General features: G+C 43.5%; 1 protein-coding gene across 1 annotated transcript in view; it reads left to right on the forward strand.

Annotated features, from left to right (window-relative positions):
- Nucleotides 1–12,414, forward strand: part of wdr93 (WD repeat domain 93) — a 58,668-nt gene that overhangs the window by 21,368 nt on the left and 24,886 nt on the right. The window contains exons 7-8 of the mRNA XM_078241876.1: nt 6,521–6,589; nt 9,415–9,496. Of these exons, the coding sequence (XP_078098002.1) occupies nt 6,521–6,589; nt 9,415–9,496 (151 nt within the window). The remainder of the gene's footprint in view (nt 1–6,520; nt 6,590–9,414; nt 9,497–12,414) is intronic.

The raw sequence follows: 12,414 nt of genomic DNA on the forward strand, positions 1-12,414 counted from the left end.
GTTGATCAGCTTTTGAAAAGAACATTTCAGCTTCAAACCCTCCATCTGATGAACCGAAATTTAATCTTTTTATTCCTTTTTCAGGCAGGCTGAGCAATTCCAGATCTTGAGTTATTTTTCCCTCCTTTCTTGAAGGCACTGACTCTGCATATACCTCCATGGGAGTTAGTAAACCTAAGTTTAGAAAGATGAACAAAGTGAGCAAGGGAAGGGGCAAGGCATTATTTGGTGAGGTGGTAAACTTTGAGAATTCGAATAAGCATTGTGTTAAGGTACAAAAATGCAGTCTTGATGGTTCACTGGATGTAGGGTGCCAAGCCAATCAGGAGTGACGCAACGTGCGAAGATTATGAAGCACTATATAATTAAGCATAGCAACACGTCATCTATTCTTTTGGCTTCAGGTAGAAATAAGTGGGCAAAAAACAATTCACTCTAAACCTAATGTTTTTGCCTTGCAATTAATAATTTTGCGTAATGTGAATTAGTGCAGAAAATATTATGTTGAAATATAAAGCACAAATATTGGAGATCTGAAATAAAACAATACTGTTAGAAATACACAGCAGATAATTCAACATTTCTGAAAAAGGACAGGTTAATGTTTCAACTGAGACCTATAGGAATTGAATTCTGATAGTGAGAGAGTTAGCTGTGCAAATTTAATGAGTTTGTGAAGTGCACAATTAATTACTAAACAAGGCTATGTGAATGTTAAGATTATGTGGTCCTGATATAAGGGTTTTGCCAGTGGACAATCCTAAGGGAGTGATGTTTTTCTCATTTTTATAATTTTTGACTCCCACTCTGCCGATTAATGCAGAACAATGGTGGCTGCCAACAGCTAAAATTACTGTGACAGAAGAATAATAGTAACTAGCCAAGCAATTATACACTGCCATTAGTGCTGCAATTCTGAGAATTTCAGAATGAGGTAAGGACAATTAGTTTTGGTAACAGTCAATCATACACACAACCTTATTATAACTTCCTATCAAGCAGAATTCAGTGTCAAAAATCTTGAAATTGCACTACGGGATACTAATGTGCATAAATTTAATGTGCTTCTGAAAGCATCCCGCTGCTTGAAGCTGTGAACCTATTTAAAATACATGGGCAAATATTAAAGTTTACCAGATTATAATTTCATGGGCAAGCTGAACATTCTAGACAGCTGGACATTACACCCATTAATGTTACAGGGTTACTCCATCAGAGTAAACAACTAAATAGTACTTCTGTTTGCAGCTCCAAAACATCTCATGGGAGGCAGGTTTTCTGAGTAGGTCTGATCATGCAATATTGTCAATTCCGATTTCAAAGACAAACATTCATTGCTGAGGATACATAAGCGATGCTTTTACTCGCCATTGCTGGCCACATGAGCGTGGGTAGGACTTTAACATAATTTTATCTTCTTACATCTTCACCTCAATGAATCTTGGGCTCAGCATGGTGTTGAACTCTTCCTCCATTGCATTCGTCTCTGTGCTCACTTTGTGAGCAGGAGTCCTCTCCCCACTTCACAGACCCTTTCACTTGCCCCCAGTATTCTCCCTCCACCTGCACCCACCCTCCACCTGCACCCCTCCTGCTGACCTCTTACCAGCTCCTGATCTTTACATTGTGAAATGTTGGCATGATATTGGCCACCTTATTCTTTCTGTTCCTCTTACACACTTTAACCTCTGAACTTATTGTATTTTGTTCTCACAGGTCTAATCCTGACTTTATACCAAACATGCTGACAAGGGTGTTGCTTTGTTGTCTGGCTACTGACCTATACCATGTGGAGGCTGAATACCAATTCTTGAGGACACTTCTTTCTACCTTCTCCTGGACCATGACCCATTGTTTCCAGGACTGTTACTGACCTCATCTCCTCTGATGATCTTCCCTCCACAGCCGCCAACCTCATAATCCCACAATCCAATAAAATCCATTTTTGTCTCCTTCCCAAAATCCCAAACAGAACTGTCTTGGTAGTTTTACTGTTTCCGACTTCTCTGTCTCCATTTCCAAGAAATATTCATTACAAGGCCATTGACTCTCACAGCTACCTCCACTACACTTCCTCATGCCCTGCTTCCTGTAAGGGCTCCATTCCATTTGTTTTGAAGGTGCTGCCTTCCACAACAGCATTTCCAACGTGCCCTTTTCCTTGGCCAATGACCCCAAACCGCCCCCCCCCCCCCCCCCCCCCCCCCCATCCCTGGCAGGGCACCGTTGCCAAATCCAACACATTTTCCACTTCTCCACGCCTCTGCTTGCATCCCATCCCCTTCCTCCCAGAACCATAATATGGTTTCCCTTGTCCTCACTTTTCACTCCACCAGCCTCCATATTCAAAGGATTATCCTCCGTAATTTCTGTCAACCCCAGCAAGGTGCCACCACCAAACACACCTTCCCTTCCCTCCCATCAGTACTTCAAAGAGACTGTACTCTCCATAACACCCTGATCCACTCCTGTATCACCCTCGAGCCCCATCCCCTTCCCTTGGTGCCTTCCTGTGCAAAGACAGGAGGTGTAACCTTTTACCTCCTCACCTCTCATAGCCCAAAGTATTCCTTTTCAGTGATCAATTTGGTCTACAGTACTCAAGCCCACAATACCATCTCCTCTACCTTGACAAGACCGAATGCAGACTGGGTGACTGCTTTGAAGAATATCTTCGCTCAGTCCGCTAGCATAGCCCCAACATTCCGATAGTGTGCTATTTTAATTCACCATCTGGCTCTCGTGCTGACATTTCTGTTTCAGCCTGCTACAATGTATCAGTGACGTCTAACTGGCAGAACAGCACCCCATCTTCCAATTGGGTACTCTAGAGCTTTCTGGACTCAACATCGAGTTCAACAACTTCGGACCATGAACTCTTGCCTTCCATTTAAATTATTTTGGCCCAAGTGCCAGCCCGTATCTTTTTCTTATGTTTTTGTTTTCAGAGATCCTTAATTTGCTATCAACGTGTTGCGCCATTTTGTTTCCCGACAACGCTGACCTTTGTTCTGCTATTTATACCTACTCGAGACCAGTCCTTAGTTTTTCTAGTAATATCATTACCACTCTCTTTGTGTTTGGTTCCATGACATCTTTGTCATTTTGTCTCCCCACCCTCTAACCTATCGCTGATTTCCTTTGCTCCACCTGCCCCTCCACTTTTTCAACAACATAAAATGCATCACGTTCCTCCCTCTCTTCATTTTGGAAGAGGAGTCATCCTTGACTCGAAATGTTAACTCTGTTTCGCTCTCCAAAGATGCTGCCTGACTTGTTGAGTTTTTCCAGAACTTTGTTTTTATTACAGATCTCCAGCATCCACAGAGTTTTGCTTTTATTATAAGAGTTTAACATGACAGGTGAGGAATTAGGATTTACCTAGCATTCTTGGCTGCCCCTATCATTTGTACCTACCAGGCGCAGAAAGACTCCCCTCCCCAGAGGCGGGGTGGGGGGGGGTGGAATTTAATTGAAATATCAGTGTTACCAGCATATAGGGTACAAATGCAACAAAGGAGTATAAGATATAGGAATAGGCCATTCAGCCCTTTGAGCCTCCTTCACTGTTGAACGTGAAATGGACTGTTTGCAATGCTCCCTTGAAGTATATATTTTGGTGTATGCAATTACAAATCCTTCACGCAAAAGCAGTTCCATAACAAGAATGCCCTTTAAAATGGTTAACCTTATTTGAGATAAGATGAACGAGAGGAGGTGGGAGAGTGGTTAAACACTTATCATTTATTTGTTCCTGCAAATGTTGGTGGTTCCCCTGATTAACCATAGAGAATGTTTTATCAGCTCAGTGCACAATATAGCTATTAATTTGCTTTTGTGTGTGTATAATTTAGGCTTGTACCAAAATCCTATCTGCTCTACATTACAATTAACCCTGTAAACACTCTAGATTTGTTTATTTTACACCTTCCAGTTGAAGTGTGGGATATGCACAATATTGCAACTTAGATTAGATTCACATGGCCAACCCGAAATGAAAATCCCTTTCAAGTGTTGTTCCCTGTTGTATCTTAGTTTACTTCTGATGTGGTAGCTCATGTTATTTGCATCTGATTGATTTTTAATAAGTTGCTTTCAAATCATTAGCTATTTAGAGAGTGGTGCTTTGAAGCAATGCAATAGAGCATTAATGTTGCAGCTCGCAAGTCTTAGAAGATCCAGGCTTATTCACCTCCCATCTCTGGATATTGCAGGCTAGTTTTCCATTGCCTTTTATCGAGCATTGCAGTTTGGATTTTGCTTGCAACATTGGCACTAATGATCGATGGATGATCTTCCTGGATAGTTTCAGAGGTTTGCAAACCATGTACAATGCAATGCCACAGCGTGGAATGATGTGGGTTTGAGTTGTGACACTGACTCCTCATAATCTGCTGATTTAAAAAGTTGGTCAGTCTTGCTACAACTCTACAGGACAACGGTAGGACCACATCTAGAGTACTGTGTATTGTTTTTGGTCTCCTTACTTAAGGAGGATAAACTTGCATTGGAAGCAGTTCACGGAAAGTTCACTAGGCTGATTCCTGTGATGAAGGGGTTGTCCTAAGAAGAACGATTGAGCAGGTTGGACCTATACTCATTGGGGTTTAGCAGCATGAGTTGATCTTATTGAAAAATATATCAGGCATGATCTTACCGGCTGTTCATGCTACACTTCCGCTGCAGTGAAAGCGGAGAATTTGGTGCCCAGCCAAATCTTCGTTCACTGCAGCGGGATGGAAAAATCCCACCGGCGTGAACAGCCGTAACATTCTGATGGGGCCTTGACAGGGTAGACACTAAGAGGATTCTTCATCACGTGGAGGAATTTAGAACTAGGGAGTACAGTTTAAAAATTAGGGTTCCCTATTAAAGATGGAGATGAAGAAAAAATTATTTTCTCAGTGGGATTTTAGTTTTTGGAATTCTCTTTGTCTGACAGCAATGGAAAATGGATCATTGAATATATCCAAGGTTCTGTTAGACAGATTTTCCATTTACAATGGAGTCAAACGTTATGGGGGCAGGCTGGAAAGTGGAGTCAAGGCCTCAGTCAGACCAGCCATAATCTTATTGAATGGCGCAACAGTCCTGAGAGACCAACTGGCCGATTCCTGTTCCCATTTCTTATGATCTTATGAACAAATTTCGCAATCTAGTTTTGGGCAGGATATCCCACACCTTCTGCACACTGTGCTTTGGCTAAAATATCATGATATTAAATAGTATTAGAGTCATAGAATCCTACAGTGCAGAAGAAGGCCATTCAGCCCATCGAGACTGCACCGACCACAATCCCACCCAGGCCCTTTTCCCGTAACCCCACATATTTACCCTGCTAATCCGCCTGACACTAAGGGACAATTTAGCATGGCCAATCTACCTAACCCGCACATCTTTGGACTGTGGGAGGAAACCGGAGCATCCGGAGGAAACCCACGCAGACACGGGGAGAACGTGCAGACTCTGTACAGACAGTGAGGTAATGCATTTTGGAAGGTCTAATACAGATAGGAAATATACAGTAAATGGCAGAACCCTTAAGAGTATTGATAGGCAGAGAGATCTGGATGTACAGGTACACAGGTCACTGAAAGTGGCAACACAGGTGGAGAAGTACTAGAAGGCATACAGCATGCTTGCCTTCATCAGCCGGGGCATTGAGTTTAAAAATTGGCAAGTCATGTTGCAGCTTTATAAAACCTTAGTTAGGCTGAACTTGGAATATAGTGTTCAATTCTGGTCGTCACACTACCAGAAGGATGTAGAGGCTTTGGAGAGGGTACAGAAAAGATTTACCAGGATATTGCCTGGTTTGGAGGGCATTAGCTATGAGAGGTTGGAGAAACTTGGTTTGTTCTTACTGGAACGATGGAGGTTGATGGGCAACCTGATAGAAGTCTACAGGATTATGAGGGGCATGGACAGAGTGGATAGTCAGAAGTTTTTTCCCAGGGACATAGGTTTAAGGAGTGAGGGGCAAGGATTAAAAGAGATGTACAAGGCAAGTTTTTTACACAAAGGGTGGTGGATGCCTAGAACTCGCTGCCGGGGGAGGTAGTGGAAGCAGATACGATAGTGACATTTAAAGGGCGTCTTGACAAATACATGAATAGGACGGGAATAGAGGGATATGGTCCCCGGAAGGGTAGGGGGTTTTAGTTCAGTGGGGCAGTATGGTCAGTGCAGGCTTGGAGGGCCGAAGGGCCTGTTCCTATGCTGTAATTTTCTTTGTTCTTTGTTTTTGTTTGTGACCCAAGCCGGGAATCGAACCCGGGTATTGAAGCAGTGTGCAAAACCCCATAGCCAACAAAACCATTTCATTAGCTGCTTCTTAGGAAAGCTGTACTTCCTTTTGACACCAACTGAATTGCTTTCTTTCAGCATGCTACTTGGTAGGATGCATGTCTTATGCTTCTAGAATTATTCCACCAGGAGTCTTGCTTTAAACAAATATTTTATAAGTTTCTAAAGATCCTAGCTTGATTTAATTCATATAACACTTTATCATGTCTTTCAGAAACGTTCCGTTCAGCCAAACCTTATGCCTGCTGCGCAGCCCCAGCAAGAATCCCCAACCAGTATTAAGGTGAATGATTAATACAGCATTTTGGTCATGTTGGTTCAGGGAGAAATGTTGGCCACAATCCATGGAGAACTTCCAATTGTTTGTCCTTTCCTCTTATTGCCATGGGATCTGGGATCTTTAACATTCATCCAAACAGGTTAGGCGTGATTTTCCCAGCCCGCTGCGCTGCTTGAGTAGCACAGCGGATCAGGAAATATCAGTGGGAGGGCTGAAATGGGATTTGTGATCCAGCCGGTCGCGACTTTCCCGGGCCACTTTTTACGGCAAAATCAACCTCGCATCAGGAAACATCCAGAGCCTGATTACAATATTGAAATTCAAATTTGAATATCATTAGCCAGCCCAGAATGGTATCGTCCAGGCTCGCTAATGTTTCCCACCCCACCAGCGGGGATTAAAGCTTGCCCCAGCCACAGGGACCAGGCGTGATGGCCTTGCTGGTGGGGGCAGAGGCCATTGAGAACCCCCCCAGGAAGTTGAGGGCAGGGGGAGTGCCCCTTCGGCAGTGCCAGCCTGGCACCCTGGAAGTGTGAGCCTGGCACTGCCCACCAGGTGGGACTGGGCAATGGACAGTGCCAAGGGGGTGGAGCCTGACGGGGAACCAAACCGAGGGCAGGCCGATCGGTGGCGGTGAACTGCTGTGCACTCTGATTAGTGGGGGAAGGAGGGGGGGCGATCGGGGTTGGCCATTGGGTGGGGGTGGGGGGGGGGGGGGTGGGGAGGAGTTGAAGCCAACGATCGTAGAGGGGGTGGTTCGGGGAAGCCATCGGGAGACCGGCGATCGGGAGGCTGGCAATGGGAGAACTGTACACATGCACCGATTTCCCTACTGATGCTGGCCTCTCAGATGGGGTTAGGCCCCCCACCCTCCTTACTGTTGTGAACCCCCAGCAGACTCTGTGAAGCGCAGAGTGCCGGAAATTCACCTGACTCAAGAGTGTCCAAAAAACACATTAATTTTTTGGGGGAAAATCACCCCTGTTGTTTTTGTCTCATATCCCAAGGGTAGTACATCCAACAGCACAGGACTTCCTCAATACTGCACACCGGAACTCAGTTCCTGAACACAAACATCTGGTTACCCATCTTGAACCCACAATCTTCAGGGAGTGAATCAAAGTGGCTAGCAACTGAGTTAAATTGACACATAACGTGGACAATTTGGATTTATTAGATTCATTCAAAAGTGTCCTCTACTTTGCTTATGCCTGTTAGACGATCCCATTGTTCATTACTTTATATGTAAAAATGGATTTTTCTCGGCATGCTCACAGATTCTTTAGCACCTATTCACAGGCTGCAGTATTTAACTGCTAGCTTGGCATAAAACCATTCCACAGGCCCTGTCTTAGAGGCAGTGTTCCTGAAGTTATTTAGATGCCAGTTGTTTTCAAGTCTCTCTAAATTGTCAATTGCTGGTCCCATTCCTAATTAGTTCAAAAGCCACTTCAGGTTGGAAGAGATCTTGTTGCGCAGTGGGTACCGTCCTTGCCTCTGAGCCAGAAGCTCCAGGCTTAAGTCACACTCCAAGACACTTCGGTCACAGAAGATGTGTTCATAAAGCAGCCAAACAGAATGTTGCCCTCAAGCTATCTTCAGGCACCCATTCAAACTTCAGGCTCGCAATCTGTTCCGGGAAAAGCAAGCTACAGATTACAGACATCAGTATATGCCTTGTCTGCCTCCTGCACCTCGAGATGCAGTAAATCTTTTAAGTTTAAATAAGCCTCTCCAGCTTGTCTGGTGGCCAGAAAGAGTTTTTCATTAAATTTTTGTCTATTGCTTTTAATATCATTCAGTTGTGATTTATTTATATTTATATGATAATGGGCACTCTCAAAATAGGGGTATTTTCATTTTAAAAAATTTCATTCTTGGGGTGAGGCCAGCATTTATTTGCGATCTCTAATTGCCCTTCAGACGGTGGGGTGAGCTGCCTTCTTAAACCTCTGCAGTCCATGTAAGCTAAGTTGGAGTTTAGAAGGCTGAGGGGAGATCTTATAGAGACATATAAGATAATGAAGGGGCTAGACAGGGTAGAGGCAGAGAGATTCTTTCCACTTAGAAAGGAAACAAGAACCAGAGGACACAGCCTCAAAATAAGGGGGAGTCAGTTTAGAACAGAGTTGAGGAGAAACTTCTTCTCTCAGAGGGTAGTGAATCTCTGGAATTCCCTGCCCATTGAAGCAGTGGAGGCTACCTCGTTAAATATGTTTAAGTCGCAGGTAGATAGATTTCTGATCAATAAGGGAATTAAGGGTTATGGGGAGCGGGTGGGTAAGTGGAACTAAACCACTATCAGATCAGCCATGATCTTATTGAATGGCGGGGCAGGCTCGAGGGGCTAGATGGCCTACTCCTGCTCCTATTTCTTATGTTCCTATGTAAGATGATTGACCTCCAACAACCACAACTATCTTCCTTTGTACTAGACACAACTCCAACCAGTGGAGCTCTGACAAAGGGTCATCCAGACTCGAAATGTTGGCTCTATTCTCTCTCCACAGATGCTGTCAGACCTGCTGAGATTTTCCAGCATTTTCTGTTTTTGTTTCAGATTCCAGCACCCGCAGTATTTTGCTTTTATCTGAGAGTTTTGACCCACTAACTTGAATTTTGCTCAGGTTCTTTGATGTGGCACTCAATCATGTTCAGTGCCTTGATGTCAAGGATAGTCACACTCACCTCACCTCTGAAATTCGACTTTCAATGTCTGTAAAGTATAGACAAATATAAATTTTCTTGACCTTATTCAATTGTCAAAAATTACTTTGTCATTAAAGCAGGAAATGATTTTTAAATTATGATGTGTACTTCCATTTAAGCAAGTGAATCCACTAAATTTACAAGATGTTAAACTGACACCTTCTGTTCTGGTGATGAAACAGAGACCCAAACAGATAACAGGTATGTACCAGAATTACTTCCATAAGCCTGTACTTACAGTATCTTCAGTGAAAATGTCTTCATCTTTAGGAATACTTATTGGTAGTAGGGAATTATCTTGAGTTACTTCTCATTTAAAACTTGTCTGGTGTTTCTTTGTTAAAAGCCACGTGCAACTTAGCCAAAGGACCAAGGTTTGGCTTTCAGTCCGTGTTGAATAAGTTAGTCTTAACAAGGCTTGCACTGTGGGTTGTGGAGTGGGATTATCTGCTGAACAATACATGTAAAGTAAAGAAATTCCCCATGAGAAAATTGCTTGCTGGAACATCGTTTTTAGGTTTACTTACGACAAATGTCAGTGGAGTGAGGTAGCGACAGGTTGGTAGTGCCTGTAAAACCAAAAGTTCAAAAATGTGTGGGCTAGGTTGATTGGCCATGATAAATTGCCCCTTCGTGTCAGGGGGATTAGTAGGGTAAATATGTGGGGTAAATACAGGGCCTGGGTGGGATTGTTCTGATGGGTTGAATGGCCTCCTTCTGCATTGTAGGGATTCTATGAAAACCATGGGACAAATTTAATGCAGGTGATGAGGCTCTCACCTACTGACAATTAGCTTCGTATCGCCTCCCTTGGGGGAAGGCCTGCGGAATTAAGTGCCTCTCAGACACCAAATGACCAGTGGCAGGTCTTCCCTGTGATCAAGGACCCCTGGGATGCTTCTGAGAGCTGCCAGCAAATCAGAGGCAACTGTGCATAGCAGGCAATCCCATTGGGTGTTGCGGTGAGAGATGTCGGCGATGCAGCCATCAGAGGCTCAGGTGCGTGTGGTGAGCATGGACAGGTTGGGGTTTGTGGGCTACGAGGGCACAATAGAGGGGCGGAGGGGGGTATTTACAGCAAGGCAGAGCCACAGCCCACCCCCATCCCTGGAAGCCTGCAGTTAACTTGACATGCTTCTGCAAGCATGGCGATTGTCTATCTGATTGAATACCAGTGACGATGGGATGAGAACCCTAAGTGAGCATTAATTGGTCATTTAAGGGTCTGCATTGGTGCATGGTGCCAAGGTCACCTATAAACCTTCCCAGCTCCGACATAAAGGGGGTCCCCACCTGGTACACCCCCGTCTAATGAAATACTCTTCACCTCCAAAATCATCTTGGGGGAGGGTATTAAAGTACATCGCAGTATGGCAAGACGCATTACTTTCAGTAAGGATGAAAATTAAAATTGACCAAAGAATGTTTTAAGGAGGTTGGTGGGAGGTGAGGGAGGGGTAATACAATGCTTGTATGACAGTACTATTAAATGCATTAAAAATGTTACAAAATATAATCTGACAATTTTGACAGGGAAAAGTATTTACATTTCGAGCAAATTCTGCACTCTTTGACTTGGCCACCAGATGGCGGGATTAGAAGCTGTGTAACTGTCTTTGGGTTCATGTGAATCAATAGTCCTTGAAATAAATTGGAATTGACATTTCTAAAATAGTTCTGTTAAAGTTTAACTCTTTCCACATTGCAACATACTTAATGTAAAAGTCAACAATAGAAGAGATACTTAAAATATCTAGCACGTTCCAATGTTGACAGACCTATAATTGCAAAAAGTGTAATTGAGAGATGAATGTGATAGATGCAAGCCACCCTGTTAGATTGAAAATCTCCTCTCAACTAAACGTCAAGTTTTTGTTACAATGCCTTTTTGCGATGGCAACACACAAATTGAAACCTGTGACCTAGGTGCACCTTCATGCCAAAATATGACTCAGTAGCAGTTCTCAAAATTCATAAAAATGTGGGTGTTAGGTGGATTGAATATGCAAAGTACCCTGTAAAGCCATGTTGTTGTGTTCATGTAGTGAAGTTAGCTGAAGCAAAATACCCTACTGTACAGTAGATGCTGCAAATCCAAAATCACAGAATTGTTACAACGCAGGAGATCATTCGGTCCATCATGTCTGCACCGGCTCTCCAAATGAGTTTAATGACTTATTGCCATTCCTCTGCCTTTTCCAGGTACCCCTGCAGATTGATTCTATTCAAGTAGTCATCTAATGCCATCTTGAAAGCCTCGATTCAACTTGCACCCACCACACCTCCGGGCAGTGCATTCCCGACCTGAACCACTTGTTGCGTGAAATTTTTTTTTCTCACATCACATTTGCTTCTTTTGCAAATCACTTTAAATCTGTGCTACTTCATTCTCGATCCTTTTATTAACAGGAACAGTTTCTCCCTATCTACTCTGTCCAGCCCCCTCATGATTTTGAACAGTTGTATCAAATTTCCTCTTAGCCATTTCCTCTCCAAAGAGAACAGTCCCAACCTCTCCAATGCAAGTTTCCTCATGATGTAAGTTTCTCATCCATTGAACCATTTTTAAACCTCTTCTGTATCCTCTCCAATGCGTTTACATCCTTTCTATTGTGTGGCACCTATAACTGTACACAATACTCTAACTAAGAGATGTAATTAGTACTTTGTTAAGTTCAGTAGAACCTCTTTGCTCTTATACTCTATGACCCTATCAATCAAGCCCACGATATGCTTTATTAACTGCTCTCTCTACCTGTCCTGCCACTTTTAATTACTTATGCACATATATCCCTAAGTCCCTCTGCTCCTGCACCTTCTTAGGAACTTTTCGCTTACTTTATATTATCTCCATATTCTTCCTACCAAAATGCACCACCTGACACTTCTCCACATTAATCTTCATCGGCCCCCTATCTGCCCACTCCACCAATTTACCTTTGGGGGCGATCTTACCAGCTTGCCACGCTGGTCAACAGTACACAGTGCACTGGGAGATCAGGGCACCAGCGCAATAACGTTATGTGAGCTCAGCGTTTCCGGCGTGAATAGGCTGCACTCACTCCCCCCGCTGGCGAGAATCACATTTTGCCTCTTTTTTTTCCTAAGTGCCATACATT

This window comes from Mustelus asterias, chromosome 24 (assembly GCF_964213995.1).
Source record: "Mustelus asterias chromosome 24, sMusAst1.hap1.1, whole genome shotgun sequence".
NCBI classification, from domain to species: Eukaryota; Metazoa; Chordata; class Chondrichthyes; order Carcharhiniformes; family Triakidae; genus Mustelus; species Mustelus asterias.